General features: G+C 41.4%; 1 protein-coding gene across 2 annotated transcripts in view; it reads left to right on the forward strand.

Annotated features, from left to right (window-relative positions):
* MAST4 (microtubule associated serine/threonine kinase family member 4) overlaps positions 1-15,646 on the forward strand; it is a 410,096-nt gene extending 394,450 nt beyond the window's left edge. For both annotated transcript variants that reach the window (XM_045020986.1, XM_045020987.1), the window contains 6 exons: positions 219-419; positions 1,717-1,946; positions 3,449-3,571; positions 5,720-5,856; positions 8,004-8,185; positions 9,257-15,646. In XM_045020986.1, coding sequence (XP_044876921.1) covers positions 219-419; positions 1,717-1,946; positions 3,449-3,571; positions 5,720-5,856; positions 8,004-8,185; positions 9,257-13,149 — 4,766 coding nt within the window. In that variant the 3' untranslated portion in view covers positions 13,150-15,646. The remainder of the gene's footprint in view (positions 1-218; positions 420-1,716; positions 1,947-3,448; positions 3,572-5,719; positions 5,857-8,003; positions 8,186-9,256) is intronic.
* Positions 15,647-18,515: the final 2,869 nt, after the last annotated feature.

Genomic DNA, 18,515 nt, shown 5'->3' on the forward strand with positions numbered 1-18,515 from the left:
ATTATGTCAATGATGTAAAACCATGTCAGCTACTATTACTTCACCTTACCCTGTTAACCTTTGTAAAACCTGTAATTCTTTGCAGTCGTTTTTATTTTACCCCTAATATTGTGTGAACTTGTGGACTAAAATACATATTCCCACCTTGCGATTGTATTGTTTTCCTCCTCCTGACCCCCAGTTTCCCTCAATGTGTTTATCCCTTCTTCTTTGTACAGTTGGCAGTTTTTCAGAGCACTTAGATCAGATAAACGGAAGAAACGAGAGTGTGGACAGTACAGATAATTCCTCAAAGCCATCCAGTGAACTTGCTTCTCATATGGCTCGTCAGCGATTAGAAAGCACAGAGAAAAAGAAAATATCTGGAAAAGTCACAAAGTCCCTGTCTGCCAGTGCCCTGTCCCTCATGATTCCAGGAGGTAGAAATAAATCTATTAGTATGAAATTTTGTGAGTTGTGCATAATCTATGTGGAACATGATCTAAATACAAGATTTCTTGAGTCCAAACTGGACTTGTCTTTGTTTCCCATGTTACAGCAGGATGAGAGGCAGACGGCCGGGTAATTTACACACCCAGTTAGCCCTCAGTGCTTTGAATCCAGTTGCGCAGTAGTTGTACGTTGGACATGCTGTAACCCCTGTCATAAAAAGGGTTTAATAGTTCAAAGATGGTGCAGGTTGATTTGTTACTACTCAAAAGCATTAAACCAAGCTTTTCTTTTATTTTAAATTGGATATGGCTCTATGAAATAACACTGTAAGCAGAGTTTAGGCATAATGTACTTCAAATTTTTGTCAATGTAGCTATAAAACACAATCCTCCTGGTTTGGATGCAGCTTATACTGGCAAAAGGGTGGTTTCTCAAGCTTGTACAAGTTCACGAGCGAAATAAGCTATGCTGGTAAAAGCACTTTTAGCCCAGTATAACTGCATCTACACTAGGGCTTTTGTCAGCATAGAACTGTTGTCAAAAAGTTGCACCCCTAAACATCATTGCTATACTGGCAAACATAAATATGTTGCCTTAATTAAGCTAGCAGGACAAAAGTAATAGTGGTTTGCCGTGACAATGTCAAGTTATCCTTTTAAGTATTAACTGAAATTAATGGTTTCGATTACAGAATTCATTACAAAATTTAAATTGGGATTATCAGAAGAGTTACCCGAAATTCAGCTGCAGTAAAACTGTCTTTTTTACTAATGGATAGTTCCATTATTTTGGGGCCTACAAATCAGTGTGATATATTTACTAGAAAAGTTCACGGCATTCCTTCTGTGTGTGTTTGTTGGGAAATAGATTGGAGACTGTTTTTTCTTTAAATGGAAAAGTTGATCAAAGACGTTGTTTGGAAAAACAAAACAGTTTACACCTTGAGAATTAGAGGAGCTGTTGAGTAACAAAACAGTGCACGTGGTGGAAGAAAAAATCTGTTCCAAGAGTAGATTGTCATTTCAAGCTTCTGATGAGTTAAAGACTAAATAAAATATAGAGTTTATAAATATTTTGAAAATACAGTATCTTCCCAGTGTCCTTTTAATGTTGATCGTGAAAGTGAAGTTTTCTGTTCTTAACAATTCAGGCATCATTAAATAAGTTGCTTTTTATGCTATAAATCTGTATCCAGTTTACTAAGGTTAAAATGGTCATTGTTTTGATCTGTGTGTGTTTATGTACAATCAGAATGTGCTCTAACAGGAAGTTCGTCTGTTCCAGATGTGTTTGGTGTTTCTCCTCTGGGAAGTCCTATGTCCCCACATTCCCTTTCTTCAGACCTTTCATCCTCCAGAGATTCCTCCCCTAGTCGCGATTCCTCAATTGCTTCTGCAGCCCCTCATCAACCTATATTAATTCACAGTTCAGGAAAAAAGTATGGCTTCACCATCCGAGCAATCAGGGTCTATGTGGGTGACAGTGATATCTACACCGTGCACCATATTGTTTGGGTAAGAATAAAATTTTCCTCAACATTTCTCACAACATAAGTTTGAAGCTGATATATTTGCAGTTCTGAGCCTTTTCAAACTGCATCAGATTATATCTCACAGATAGGGCGCCCACTTGTATGCAGTCATTATTTAAAGAGTGGCAATCTGGCAAATTATTTTCTTAGGGTGACATTTGTCCTTGTGCAAAGGGCCACCATTTAATTAGAATGGCTGAATATTCAAATGATTTTCAAATAATATATTTAGTGATAAATTTTGCAATTGGTTCTGTGTTGGTTAGTTTCGTAAGCCACATGATATTGATTTTGTTCTCTGGCTGGATGAGTTCTATACTGAATCAACAGTCTGTGAATTGCTAAATGAATTATGTTTATGACAATTCAGTATACAATTCAAAATTCATGCTGTGTTGGCAATTTATTTGTGTATGTTGCTTAAGATGTATTAGTTACATAAGTTAATTACATATATAATTAATTTATATATGTGTCTGTCAAAATGCAAGTTGTGTAGTTGATGATAATAGTCACAATTAGAATAATTTAAAGAAGAATATTTACTGTAGAAATCTGCAAATAATTTTGAAGAATGAATTAATCTGTGGATTTTATTACCTGTTCATGGGACATCTTATGGATAGGAGAAAAGATTAAACAGATTTAATAAATAATTATTCTGGGGTTATATATTCTCTTCTGGTCACTACTGAACTAGGCCAAAGGATGGGTTATTGGTTGCTCTTTATTCATTGCCAGTCATTCATTTTCTTGGAAATGGATTTCTTTATTTCTTTATTGTAAAAAATAAATGAACTAAAATATTTTTTAATGAAATTTTGCAGGCAGTTTTTAATTTGGCTGACACTTGTGTTCTGATGCTTTATTTTAAATTACTGCAATATTTAACTTTGAAAATAGCCACAGTACTGATGCAGCAGCATCCTCTGCACAAAGTTCCTATATCTGACCATTTGGATTCAGTGCTTTGATGTTGCACTGTCCATACCAAAATCCCAGATATGAACCTTCCTGAATTCTTTTGAGTGGAGGAAGGAGGCATGTACAGAAACTAGAGTCCGGATCTGAATATGCAAATAATCACTATCTTTATTATGGTTTCAACCAGATATCTTAGATTTGCACATCTGTAAACTGAGGTGTTCAAAATCTGGTTTCACATCTGCATTCTCAGCTTTGGTGAGCAAATCACTCACTTTTTTTCATCTCATGCCAGGAATAATGGGCCTGAGCCAAAGCCCATTGAAGTCAGTGGAAAGATTTCAGTTGGTTTTGCACCAATGTGAGCTGTAAAATTTGGACACAAATGAATACTTAAAGATGGAATGGGCTGTCTGAATTCCTTTTTCTGATATCGCAATAAGCCATAAGTCCATTTCAATGTAGTTTACTGTTTGAAAGTCAAACGTTTGTGTTCATTAAAACAGATTACCATGAGCCTGCTTTGTTCAATGAACTCTTTTCTTTTTCCCTAACCTCCAGAATGTCGAAGAAGGAAGCCCAGCTTATCAAGCAGGCCTAAAGGCTGGGGATCTGATCACACATATCAATGGAGAGCCAGTTCATGGTCTTGTTCACACTGAAGTCATAGAGCTGTTGTTAAAGGTACAGTACTACTTTTATAGAACAGCATTGTATCTTAGTTCATATTTTACACCCTACCTGTCTGGTTTATGTATCCCTTTCCTTCAAAGTTTAGTTATTATCAGAAAATGTATTTAGTGCTTGGACAGATCCTAAACTGATAGCTGGACAGATCTGGAAAGAAGCCACGGAATCCATAAGCACAACCAAGCCTTTCATTTCTGTGCTAGTGCTTGACATTGCTACTGATGTAGCAGGTAGCTAGGAGTACATTTAGGATACTGACGTGTCCACATTAAGCATCCCAGTCTCCTTCAAAAAGTGAAGACAACATTTAGTGGAGACATAGAAAAGCATAGTTCATGTCATTAATTACACTTTCTTTTGATCCATAGCAGGGGTTATTTTGTCCATTTCAGGCTATAGGTGATAACTTTGTTTAGAGTGTGCCTGTTTTAAAATGGAATCAGTAGAGAAAATCCCAAAAGAAAAGAAATAAAAAACTTCTGTTCTTTAAGATTAAGAAAGAAAAGTGGGGACTATTAAGACTCAAATTCCAGGGGTCTCAAAAGTAGCCAGGGAACTGAGCTTTTAAGGCCCTGACCCTGCAGATGGATCCATGTGGATAGACCCATGTACCTGTACATAGCTCTATTGGGGTTCTGTAACGGCATCCCAGGACCTGCCTTATTAGATCATTTTATATTTGTTTTTCCTTAGAGGCTTTACAGCATGGTTCATTTTTTCAGAGTTCAATATTCTCTTACACATTGCTTCACTGTAGCTCATTATATTGCAGTTCTTCTACAGTGTTTGCAGCACAGACTAAAAGTAGGTCAGCATTATTTTAGACAGCAGTACATTTGCATCCTACATTATTAACAATTTCATGGTGTTGTATGAACAACTTCACCTGTCGAAATGAATAGTCAGTCATAAAAGTGGATTAGGAAGCAACACTTTCGTAACAGAATATAGAGATAATAAAAAAGGTCAAAAATATATGTTTTGCTCAGAAATTAATTTTTTTCTCCTCTCTGAAACCAGAGGCTCTCTCAAATTAATAAATTATGTGAGAAGGATATGGTATAAACCCCCCCCGGTTAAATAATTTTAGGCAGCCAGTTGCCTATAATAGGTTTCTCACTGTTCTTGTGTTCCTTGTCTAAAGAATTAATGTAAATTTGAGTTTTTATTAGCCAAAGTAGCATTTTTAAAGCTAATAAGAAATTACAGAAAGGAAAATAAAAATGATTAGCTGATAGTATCTACAATATTCATGAGTAAATTCAGCATGCGATGATGCAATTCATCCAAAAAACAGACCTGGAATTAATTGATTTAATTTATCATCACAGTCTTGTTACAAAGGAAAACTTTATCCTGATGCTATACTATTCTTCTCCAGTGGTTTTGTTACTAACATAGAACTATAGGTATTTATTTATTTTTCAGTCATGGCATTTCAGTTAAACAATTCTGAGAAGCTCTTAGCTTAAAATAAGTAAATCATCACTTGTGTAAACAACAAACATGTATAAATGTCTTTTCTGCTACTTGTTTGGGGCTGGCATGGAGGTGGGTTCTCCAGCTCAGCTTCACAGTTGCAATGACTAGTTTCTTGAGAGAAAGAGAGTGTTCACTGAAGTAATTCATTCAAGATATAATGACAGCTGCATTCTTGTAGTGGGAAAATGGGTGTGGGAGGGGAATCTACAAAATTTTAATTAAATTCCTTCACAATTTGCAATTTTGGCCAACCCATGGTATCCTTCTAACTAATTAAAATAATTAAAAATCTACACTATGCCTCAAAATTATGGGTCTGGGCATGAAGGAAACTTACAAAGTTTGAGTCCCTCACAATGTGACCACCTTCACAAAAACTTGACTGAGAATTGTCTGTGCTAATGTTTAATAGCAGGCACCTGATTTGAATGTGTAAGTGATAAATACGGTAACCTGCCAATTTGTGTGTATTTTGGTTCCTGGTGACTAGTCCCTACAACATGATTGATTCAGAAGTATATAGAGTGCTTGCATATGTTGTCAGCTCCTACTCCCAAGTTGGAGTTGTGTTTTGCTGCATTTGCAGTGCAATGTAACTTCCAATTGACAGGAAAGTGATTCTGTATTACTCACTCCAAAACATTCTAATCATTTTGGCAGAGTGGAAACAAAGTGTCAATTACTACAACCCCCTTCGAGAACACTTCAATCAAAACAGGCCCGGCCAGGAGGAATAGCTACAGGAGCCGAATGGTTAGACGCAGTAAGAAAACCAAAAAGAAAGAGAGCCTAGAAAGGTGAGTGGTAGTTTTGTTTTATGATAAATATATTGCTTTTGCATATGTGTGTAGGCATGTGGTTATGTATGTATAACCACATCTAAAAAACATCCTGTTACACCATTACTTTCTCTTCCACCTCCCACACCCATCTTTTTACCTTCATCCATGGTATCCCATGCTCATGAAACATCCTCCCCATCCTATTGTGCCAGGATCCCCCCCACTCTATCTTTATTTAAATCCCTCCTGAAGATGCACTGATGCTGCAAGGCACAAAACCAGAAATAGAAATGAGAGCGTGAATAATTGTGGTTGCTGCTTCTTTTGGGTCTTCAAGATGTTATTTAAAACAAAGATGCACTGGGAGACTAAGGTTGTCTTGTTGTGTATCTTTTAACCCTCCAAACGTATTGCTGGCTGTGAAGGGACGTGCCCTCATACTAGCAGAGAGGAGACTAGCAAACTCCTCTGGGCCTGTTCAGTACCAATGAGATGCTTCTGCAAGGCCTCTTCTACCTGGGGAGTGGGTGGGTGGGTGTAGAGCGTCAAAGGGAAAATCTGCCACAGAAAGGGGTGGTCAACAGGAAGAGGGCTGCCCTGCCTCTGATAGCAGAGACAGGCTTGCCGAGAGGTAGACAGCAACAAGCCTCACCTCTCCCAAAGCTGCAAGACCCAGCCTCGGAGCAATGTGCCCATGAGGAGGTGCTGGAAGGAGACCTCATTTGGAGTAAGCCCAAAGAGCTGATCCAGGAGGACTGCCTGAGTTCCAGGTCACCCTTATCTCCCTTTATATTCCCATGGACTCCCCTCACCCATAAGGGAGAAAAGAGGGGAGAGGACTTTTTTTTGTTTGTTTGTTTGCTCCAAGAACTGCTTTGGGCGTCTGCCGGGATGGGGTGAGGGGTAGAAGGGAGAAGAAGACAGTATAAGGACCTGAAGAGGGGGCTGGGATTCCTGCCCCACACAAATGGTGGAGAATGCAGTCATAACCACACCTGATACAAGGGTTTTTTTAAAAAGCCTTAGAGGAGATAGCTCTCAGCTGTTCCATGCAAGATGGAACTGGAGCAATGGTATAAAGTGGTTAGAGATGCACCAAGCTGCCCAGCAACAGCAATTCCAACAGCAGTTGGTGCAGCAGTGGGACATCCAGCAGAAAATTCAGACCACACACCAGCAGCTGCTGAGGAAACTGTTGGCCCAGCAACAGCAGTATTAAAAGGAGATGATGCAGCAGATGGTGCCATCTCTGTGCCCCCAGGGAGTCCCAGCAGGCCATGCAAGGGTGTTCCACTGCCAGAACCAGTGAAGCTAACCAAGATAGAGCCGGACGATGACCCTGAAGCCTTCCTAGTTACATTCTAGAGGGTGGTGCTAGCAGCCCAGTGGCCCCCCAGAACAATGGGCTCTGATCCTCACCCCATACTTGATGGGTCTGGCCCAGGCAGCCTTTTGTAATCTGGACTTGGAGAGGGCAATAGACTACAAACAAGTAAAGGCTGCCATTTTGGACTACTTGGGTATTTCCAGGGAGACCCACCATCAATGGTTTAGAACAGAGAGCTACCCCATGGGGGTGAGACCCCAGACAATGGCACAATGGTTGAGATAACACTATTGAAAGTGGCTTCATCCTGCCTGAGTTCCAGGTCACTCTCACCTCCCTTTATTTTCCCATGGACTTCCTTCTCCCATAAGAGAGGAAAGAGGGGAGAGGACTTTTATTTGCTCCAAGAACCCCTTTGGGCATCAGCCAGGTGGGGGACACAGGAAGACAGTGTAAAGATCTGAAGAGGAGCTGGAAGGGACCCTTGCGGGCCCCACACACACACACGCACTAAATTCCATACATTTTGATATGGTCTTAAACTGAGGAAACAAAGGAATAATGTATCAGATTTTACACTCATTTATATGTAACTCAAACTTTTTCTGAAAGTGTAGTGAGTAATTTTTAGAGATGATAGAGTGTGGTCACGTTTTTATCCCATCTGTCTGCAATTCATCCTGTTTTCTAAAGCTGTAGCAGTTCTACAATTTTGTACAGTTCACTTTTGGGGAGGTAACAGGGATGTTATTAAAAGCCAGCATTAAGAGCTCCTGCTGGGATGATGATTTGTGCAGCGTCTCTCCTGATGAATTCTCTCCCATTCTCATGCTAGGAGGAGGTCTCTCTTCAAAAAGTTAGCCAAGCAGCCCTCTCCCCTTCTTCACACGAGCCGAAGTTTCTCCTGCCTGAACCGATCCCTTTCATCAGGAGAGAGCTTGCCTGGCTCCCCAACTCACAGCTTGTCTCCCAGGTCTCCTACCCCAAGCTACCGCTCCACTCCTGATTTCCCATCCGGTGAGTTGTTAGGGAGATGGAAATATGTGCCACCTTCGTGAAGCTTAGTCTGTACTAGCAGCAGAGAGTCCTGTGGCACCTTATAGACTAACAGACGTTTTGGAGCGTGAGCTTTCATGGGTGAATACCCACATCCGACGAAGTGGGTATTCGCCCATGAAAGCTCATGCTCCAAAACGTCTGTTAGTCTATAAGGTGCCACAGGACTCTTTGCTGCTTTTACAGATCCAGACTAACATGGCTACCCCTCTGATACTTAGTCTGTACTGATTTCCAATGAGAACAGTCACTTATGTGAAATCCAAGACACTTTGGATAGTTTGATTTCATTTGGATTAAGAAAAACCATGATACTAAATCAAAGATTTTTTAGTATGGCATAGAAGCATTTAAAAGGAAACCGTGTGCTAGGTTTGTCTCCAATATTTTATTATTATTTGGTTTTTAAAATCTAAAATTAATAGAAAATAAAACTTAATGAATGAATAAATCATCTATAGAAACTACCTATGGACAAATTAAAACTAGTTGAGAGAATATTACTAGTAAAGGAATGAAAATCACATTGGAAAAAGCATTGCTAGATCATGGGACCAGTGTGTGGGGTGTAATAAATGTGGATTACCATTGGAAAGCTGGGTGGGCGTAGCGATACAGTAAACTTTACACGTCACATCATTCTGATTTCTAGATTGTTTCACTTGCTCCAGCCCCATTTTAGTGTTCTCATGATTTTAGCAGCTATAAAAATGAATGTTGTTGTTGTTTACTATCCATTGCTGAAGGTGTAAACCATCTGAAAGCTTGAAACTTTTCTTTGAAATGGCAGAAAATATTAGCTTCTAAATCCTGTGGGAAAATAATTGCTAATTTAAATGTATGGGGAAAACCATGTTTATAAGAGTGATGTTATTTTACAGTCCAGTAACTTGCAGCCTACCAAACCATGGAATGCTTTGGCAGGTAGAACAAATGCTTATCGGTACATTTTTTTGTGTGCTGTATCTGCATTAGTTATTTAGAGACAAGAGCTGAAGAACTTTCCTAGTTTTTTATTTTTTTATTTTTTAGGTACCAATTCCTCCCAGAGCAGCTCCCCTAGCTCAAGTGCACCCAATTCTCCAGCTGGCTCAGGTCACATAAGACCCAGCACTCTTCACGGGTTGGGTCCAAAGCTTGGCGGACAAAGATACCGGTCAGGAAGACGCAAGTCAGCTGGCAGCATTCCTCTCTCCCCCTTGGCACGAACACCTTCTCCGACACCCCAGCCACCGTCCCCTCAACGATCTCCATCACCTTTACTGGGGCATTCAATTGGAAATTCAAAAATCGCTCAGGCATTCCCTAGCAAGATGCACTCCCCTCCAACTATTGTAAGACACATAGTGAGGCCAAAGAGTGCCGAGCCCCCCAGGTCTCCACTGCTAAAGAGGGTCCAGTCTGAAGAGAAACTTGCACCTTCTTATGGTTGTGACAAGAAACACTTATGTTCACGCAAACACAGCCTGGAAGTGACTCAAGAAGAGGTGAATAGAGAATTGTCCCAAAGAGAAGGAACTCTTCAGAGCCTGGAGGAGAACGTGTGTGATGTGCCATCACTCACCCGAGTCAGGCCTGCAGAGCAAGGCTGCCTAAAACGCCCTGTCTGCAGAAAGTTGGGTAGGCAAGAGTCTGTTGATGAGCTGGATCGAGATAAATTAAAGGTCAAGATAGTTATGAAAAAGCAAGATCTTGCTGAGAAACAAGATTGTCTGCAAAAAGCAAGCACTATACATGAGCCTAGTGGTGAATCAGAAAATCCTGCTAACTCAAGACTGGAAGAAAGAGACAAAAAATCATTTCAGAAGGCTTTGGAAAGATCAAATCACTTTGAAACTAAAATTACTGCTCTGGAGACTCCGTCAGTAGGTGGCATACTCAAAGACACCCTTCACAAGAATGCAAACATGAGACCAAATGACTGTGTTCCTTTAGATGCACACATGCCATGTCATGGGCCTTCTCTTAATGAGCTCAGTCATCTCTCTTATGACTTCAAAAGAATTTCCCCTCCATGTACATTGCAAGATGTGCTACCTCACTCATCTGACAGGCTGCTAAATGGAAAGGGAGAAAACACTGATAAAAATGCACCAACAAAAGAATTTGTCAAATTTGAAAGACTAGATGGTAAGCTTGCAAATATTGATTATCTCAGAAAGAAAATGTCCTTTGAAGAAAAAGATGACAGTCTCTGTCCAGTGTTAAAGCCCAAACTGACATCAAATGTTCATGAATGCCTTCAACTTAATACAGTCAGACCCATCAATATGCAGCAGGATTCCGCTACAGTTGCTGATAGCAGAGCATTTATCAGTAGTGCACATGCTGCTCAGATTAGCTCAGTTTCTTTTGTTCCTCTCAAAGCCTTGAATGGCCGAGTGGAAACTGGTTTGGAAAAATCAGCCCTGATTTCTACTGAGTCTCCTGTCAGAAAAAGTCCATCGGAGTATAAACTAGAAGGGAGATCGGTTTCTTGCTTGAAACCAATTGAAGGCACTTTAGACATTGCCTTACTGTCTGGGCCACAGGCTTCAAAGACAGAACTGCCTTCATGCCTGCTACCAGAAAGTCAAAACACCAGCAACGAGGTAGGCTCTTCCATGCCTCTGGCATCTCAGTGCAATGGTGTAAAGGAGGAGACATCCTGTCAAAAAGAGGTGGCGTCACCCCATTCAAAGTCTAGTAAATCTAATCTACTAGAACCCCAATTTTCACAGTCAAGCAAGAGTTTTCAAAATGCACCAGCAACCCCCGTGACCGCAGAACTAGAAACAGGAAAAAAGATTTCCAGCCCAGGTGCTACATGCAACATTTCTGTCAGGGAAGTTGATCAAAAGAGAGAGGATTCCCATTCAAAACAGAAGGACCATGCGACTGAGGCAAAATTACACACTGTCCATAATCAGTGTCTCCACACTGCCCCGGCATCTGCCACACCTTCCACAGCCCAAGGTACCCCAGAAAAAACTGCAGGAAAAGAGAGGCAAACCCAAAAGGAGTTGCCTGTCAAGTATCCAGAGACACAAAGAAATTACGAATCTTTCCCTGCAAAGGCCGAGGGGATCAGAGATTCATCTGTGAAGAAATCTATCCCAGATGCTTTTAAAACAAGCGACTCCAAAACCATTCAGAGAATCTCTGCTGACTTTGGCATTCCCCTTCAAACACATAGAACAACGAGAGTGCAGACAGCTGGCTCTAAGGTGGAGTCTAAAGATGGCAAAGATCTACCAAAACAATTTGCCAAAGATGACATTACCCCTGCTGGGTCTTCTGTAGAGAGGGACATGAACAAGCAGGAGGTGATGGACTCAAAGAGTGAAATGTCTTTTCCCAAAAGGCCTGTACAACAATCAGTAGAGTCTAATACTAAAAGTGAGAAATCACTTGTGTGTTCCTCTGCGCAGAAGGACAACTCCAAAGATTTGAGAAAGAAAGATCAGAAACAGTCTAGCAATATACAGCTTCATACTACAGAGAGAGAGCTACCCAACCTGATTACCAGGCAGCAATTTAGCCCTTCGGGTTCCCCTTCTGTGAGAGAGACTGTAAACAGAAACTCTGTAATAGATGCTCATGTGCATTTAGGTGTTCAAGAGCAAGTCAAAGCTGGTTCAGCCTACATGGAAAGCAGTAATAATAAATCCAGGCAAATAAATGAAACTTGTTCCTCTAAATCTAAGCACTCTGACAAATTCACATTTGCACAAAAGCAGTGCACAGCAAACGTAAAAGAAAAAGAAACAGTTATTCAGCCCTCTGCTGGCTCTCGGAAAGATGGGAAACATGCCAATAAAAGTGTGCAGGATTCTCATTCTTTTGTTCCAGTTTCTCAGAGAAAACTAAACAATGAGCACGTTCAGGTAGAAAAGCCTCTGGGTCTGGAACATGGGTCAGCACCTTCAATCCAAATCAATAGCAGCACTCCTGAAACCAAACCTAAATCCTCTTGTAACGGCCAGGCACCAGCAGGCCCAGAAAACTCCAAGCATTTTCTAAGTCAGGAAACAGCAGGCTTCAGTGAGGCTGCTGATCAAAAGCAACTCTATGTAAGTGAAAAGCAAAACATCCCTCCAAAGTTTTCCACTGTGAAAGACTGTCTCTTTTTGAACAAACTGGCAGACAAGGGCCCAAGTAATCAGGCCATCACTGCAGACAAAAGACCTGAAGGACAAAAATGCACTGAAGCACTTTATGTTCAGAATGACAGTGGGAAATTGGAGCCCAGCCTTTTCCTTAACTGTGACCGGGGGAAAGTAGCAGAAGAGGCACCCATAGTTAGCAAAGGTTCTCCATATTCAAAAGGGAAGGGACAGGTTAGTCAAAAACAGTTAACAGATGCGAACAAGCAGATTACAGCAAAGCTTTTATCAACTGCCACTGTGCAGAGTTCATATCATTCAGCTGTAACTCCATCAAAGCAGCTGAATTGTCCACCCAACTTCCTTGAATCTAGGCAAGAAGCATCTCGTTTGTCTTCAGCAAACAATGATGTGTCTTCAGCCAAGGTTAAAACAGGCTCACCAGAGCTTCCTGTCACCAGCTGCAAGGAACTGAAAAAGCAAGCCACCTCTTCTACAGGGGATGCTACAAGAGAAATCACTAAGAGCATTTCACTGTTGACCTTGCATAGCTCTGCTGTCCCAGTAGAAGCCCTTCATCCTGCTTCAAACCTTGGGAGTAGTAAACCTGGAAATCAAGAAAAGCCTCTTTCTGCTAACAACACTGTGGATGTAAAGGGAAAAGATCCCATTCAAGCTCAGCCTCCTGCTGCAAAAAAACAGAATGTAGGTAAAGATTTACCCAGGTCAGTAACCACCCCTGACCGTCCTAATGCACTTTCATCTGATAAAGACTCAGTGCGGCAGAGGCGAGGAAAGGATGCTTCACGGAGCAGTCCTCATAAAAAGTCCTCTCAATAGCATTAACTTGGCAGATATGACTTAGACTTTAGCTGAAAATTTGTTGATGTGTCTTGACTACCTTCTGAAACCAGCACTGTGTGGTATCTTTACACGGCAAAGCTTTCATGCCACTCCAGCAGGGGGCAGTGTGTAGAAAGAGAGGACCTTTTTCAAAATGCCTTCCCAAATGTAACCGGTAAAACTGTTACCATAGAGTATTTGTATAAAATTACCTTTACAGTTGAGAGTTGTTGAGAAAAAGATTTTCCCTGTAAATATCTCATGACGTGTTTGGTTTTGAATGTAGCATATATACATTGCTGCTGATTGCATTGTTTACTATTACCTTTTTTTTACGATAGTTGCTTTGCCACTTATATGCCATAATCAAATATGAAGCAGAATTACTGAAACTCAGACCTAGGATAAACAATACACATATAGTCTGATTTAAAGGGAAAGAAAATAAGCCACATTTTTACTTGTTAAAAATTCTATATAGTGTTAAAAACAATAGAAAAAATATGGTGGCTTATTGTAAGTTTTTATGTATATTTTAACTAACCGTAGATTTTGATAGTACTGTGTCTGGCTAACTGCTTCACCAGATCGAATGTAAGACCTAACCGAAACTCCCCAGTGCACAGCCTGCCTCTTATTTAGAATAGGCATAGTTACAATGACGGGAAAAGCCTCCATTAACACTACACCCAGTTGAGTAGCATTATCTGGTGAAACAGATGTTCTCATCTTGTCTTTAGGGAGGCTACCTGGGATCTTCACTTCAGACAAGGCTGAGACTGCAAGCACATGTGCTTAGTTTCTGCTGCAATCCTGTCTTGGTTCCCTTGTAGCTCTTTTAAATTCAGGCCTTTATAGAGGTGAGGCACAAGTAGAAGCAAATGACTTGCAGTACTATTCCCATCCCTGTTTTTTAATGAATGTAAAGAATATCAGTTATCATGGTATGTAGGTTTGAGTAACTAGCTTCATGCAGTTTAGCTTTTTTCTCTTTTATATGACAAGTCCGGTAAAAAGGAAAAAAGTGATTTCAGTATCATATCTTCACAAAAGATCAGGACATCTGATACATTTTAATACATAGCTGGGGCCTTATGTTGTAGAGCAAACTTGCTGTTTTTAGCAAGTAATCCCTGGGTTTCACATTCATTTCTAAATGCATTGAGTAGCTCCTGGCATTTCATAACATGATCTCTTTATTTGTATGCAAAAAAAAAAAAAAAAAAAGAAAAGAAAAAAAAAAGTAAATACTGTAATTTAAAAAAGCAGCATTTTTGTAACAAAAGGACCTGTTGGAGCTATTTGGTGCTAGAATGTGACTGTCTTTATTACTTTTGCTAAGCCTTATTTAAATTTTGTATACTGTGGAACATGTTGAATTTGTCTGATCGTTTTAGTGTGGAGGTATTTGGTTTGTTTTGAAGGACAAAAGGTAAAGTTTGAAACGTACAGGAGCACTACAGAAATATCCATACAGATGAGTATTTTTAAATTATTGGTATCAATAGATGGTATTTTTGCTTATTTGTGTAATAAATATTCATATAAGAGCCAATCTACTTTCAGTTTTCTCTGGAATTTCTTTGTTTCTAGAGCTATACAATTTTTCTTCAAAGCACAGTGTAATTTTGGCTTGGAGATTTGTAAGGCACCTAGTAGTATGCTAATTTTTTTCCCCCACTGCTTAGTTGGGTTTAGATTCATTTCAATGAATCTGTGATTAAAAGATAAAATTGCCAACAAGTCCTCCTAATTTTTCACATTGCGCTATTACATTCATTTCTTGTTCTATGCGCTCACACAATATGACAATTGGAGAAAATAGCTTTGAAAAGTTTTGAAGAGAAAATGGTCTCAGCATTTACAGTATATAGCTGTGCTTTGGCGGTTGTTCTAACCAAACACTAATGCACTTAGGTATCATGACATTTCTGGCTGGGAGGTATTTCCTAGTTTACAGTCTTTTGCATTTTTAAACTCTCCTCGTTTCCTTTAAAACACATCTAGCTATTTGTTTACAAATGTATCTTTTATGTATATTTTGTATAGTGCATTATCACTTCTGCCAAATAAGGGTTGTTGGTTTTTTGTTTTTGTTTTGTTTGTTGGGGGGAGGGGAGTTTGTTTTTTTGTTTGGTTGGGGTCTTTTTGTTTGTTTTTTGCATTTGGAAGCGTAACAGTGCTTAAGCTTGTGTTCATGTAGTGCCTGTTTGTTGGTGTTTACCTTACCAGTGAGCTGTTAGAGATCCTTTCACCTGTGTACTAGATGGTCTATCTTTGTATGATTGTTGATTATGACGTGCTCCTTTGTAGACTTCCTGCTGTAGATTTATCAGCTTACAAAACCTGTTTGTTAGGGTCTGTGCAATAAAGTGTTTGCAGTCTTATTTTCTTTAAAAAAACTCCCTATGGATGTCATAATTGTTGTATACTGAACAAAAATATTTATACTTATGCAGTTGCATACAACTGAAATAAAAATTGAGCATGAAAAGATAGTCATTAGGTTTCTTTATTCCCTTTTTCACCCATTACTAAATACAGCTTTGTACTATGCTGCGTTTACATGTGATTCGATGGCTCATGCTCGTTTCTGGTTTGTTTGTTTTTTTCTTATTACCAAGCCAGTTTAGTTACATTTGGGAACAGGCTAGCCAAGTATTTTGCGTGGGGCAGCAAGGTCTAATGCAGGGGTTCTCAAACTGGGGGTTTGGACCCTCAGGGGGTCGTGAGGTGTCAGCCTCCACCCCAAACCATGCTTTGCCTCCAGCATTTATAATGGTGTTAAATATATAAAAAGTGTTTTTAATGTATAAGGGGGGGTCGCACTCAGAGGCCTGCTGTATGAAAGGGGTCACCAGTACAAAAGTTTGAGAATCAGGGTACGTCTACACTACGGGATTATTCCGATTTTACATAAACCGGTTTAGTAAAACAGATTGTATAAAGTCGAGTGCACGCGGCCACACTAAGCACATTAATTCAGTGGTGTGCGTCCACGGTCCGAGGCTAGCATCGATTTCTGGAGCGTTGCACTGTGGGTAGCTATTCCGTAGCTATCCCATAGTTCCCGCAGTCTCCCCTGCCCCTTGGAATTCTGGGTTGAGATCCCAGTTCCTGATGGGGCAAAAATCATTGTCACGGGTGGTTCTGGGTAAATGTCGTCAGTCACTCTGTCCTCTGGGAAAGCAACGGCAGACAATCATTTCGTGCCCTTTTTCCTTGGATTGCCCTGGCAGACGCCATAGCATGGCAACCATGGAGCCTGTTTTGCCTTTTGTCACTGTCACCGTATGTGTACTGGATGCCGCTGACAGAGGCGATACAGCAGCGCTACACAGCAGCATTCATTTGCTTTTGCATGATAGCAGAGACGATTATCAGTCGTTCTGGACCGTCTGCTGCCATTGTAAATTGGCAATGAGATGATGGTTATCAGTCCTTCTGTACTGTACTGTCTGCTGCTGTCATGGGTGCCCCTGGCTGAAGTCGGCCGGGGGCACAAAAGACAAAAATGGGAATGACTCCCCGAGTCAATCCCTCCTTTATGGTATCTAAAAATAGAATCAGTCCTGCCTAGAATATGGGGCAAGTGTACTAGAGAACCAGTGTATCAGAGAACCAGAGAGCACAGCGCTCCGTGTCAGATCCCACAGTAATGATGAGCTGCGTGCCATTCACAGGGGGTGCCCCTGCAACAACCCCACCTGTTGCTTCCCTCCTCCCCCAACCTTCCTGGGCTACCGTTGCAGTGTCCCCACATTTGTGTGATGAAGTAATAAAGAATGCAGGAATAAGAAACAGTGACTTGTTAGTGAGATAAAATGAGGGGAAGGCAGCCTCCAGCTGCTATGATAGTCCAGACAGGACATTAAGCAGTTTGTGGGAGAGGAGCCCAGCATCCCGCTGCTATGATAGTCCAGGCAGAACAGAATCTTTTCTTTACACATGAAGGGCGGGGGCTGATGGAGCTCAGCCCCCAATTGCTATGATGAAGACGGTTACCAGCCGTTCTGTACCATCTACTGGGAATGACCAGGAGTCATTCCTATTTTCACCGAGGCCAGCCAGGAGCACTCACGGGCTGATGACAAGAACGGATACCAGTCCTTTTGTGCAGTACCGTCTGCTACCAGGGAGAGAAGAGGATGCTGCTGTTTAGCTCTCCAGTACCCCGTCTACCAGCAGCATGCAGTAGACATAGAGTGACCTTGAAAAAAGGCGAGAAACGATTTTTTTCCCTTTTGTTTCACAGGGGGCAGGGGGGGGTTACATTGACGAGCTATACCCAGAATCACCCCGGACAATGAGTTTGACCCTACAGGCATTGGGAGCTCAGCCAAGAATGCAAATGCTTTTCGGAGACTGCTGTGGGATAGCTGGAGTCCTCAGTACCTCCTCCCTCCCTCCATGAGCGTCCATTTGATTCTTTGGCTTTCCGTTACGCTTGTCTCACAGCACTGTGCTGTGGACTCTGTATCATACCCTGGAGATTTTTTTCAAACGTTTTGTCATTTCATCTTCTGTAACGGAGCTCTGATAGAACAGATTTGTCTCCCCATACAGCGATCACATCCGTACGGTCCATGCTGGAGCTCTTTTTGGATTTGGGACTGCATCGCCACCCGTGCTGATCGGAGCTCCACGCTGGGCAAACAGGAAATGATATTCAAAAGTTCGCGGGTCTTTTCCTGTCTACCTGGCCACTGCATCTGAGTTCAGATTGCTGTCCAGAGCGGTCACAGTGGTGCACTGTGGGATACCGCCCGGAGGCCAATACCATCGATTTGCGGCCACACTAACCCTAATCCGATATGGTAATACCGATATTAGCGCTACTCCTCTCATTGGGGAGGAGTACAGAAACCGATTTAAAGAGCCCTTTATATCGATATAAAGGGCCTCATAGTGTGGTCGGGTGCGGCATTAAATCGGTATAACGCTCCTAAAATCAGTTTAAACGCGTAGTGTAGACCAGGCCTCACTTGTCTAGTGGTTAGAGAAGGGGATTAGGATTCAGTTTCTCTGGGTGCTCTCCCTAGCTCTGCCTCTGACATGCCATGTGAGCTGGGGCTGGTTAGGTAACCACTGTGCCTCAGTTTTCTCATCTGTAAAGTGTGGCTCTGCTACCAGACACATCAACTCTCATGAATTAATCGCAAGAGACACGATTTCTATGTAAAATTAAGTCTGACTCATGATCTCGCGATAAAACTCTCAAATGTCAGGATTTTTTCCTCCTCCTGCTCACAGCCAGCCCCAGTCTGCTGGAGCTCCCACTGGCAGTGTGCCCCTGGTGGCCGGGTTCCTGCTCTCAGCCACCCCGGACTGACAGTGGGAGCCACAACCACCCAGGGATGACA

This window comes from Mauremys mutica, chromosome 6 (assembly GCF_020497125.1).
Source record: "Mauremys mutica isolate MM-2020 ecotype Southern chromosome 6, ASM2049712v1, whole genome shotgun sequence".
Classification (NCBI taxonomy): domain Eukaryota; kingdom Metazoa; phylum Chordata; order Testudines; family Geoemydidae; genus Mauremys; species Mauremys mutica.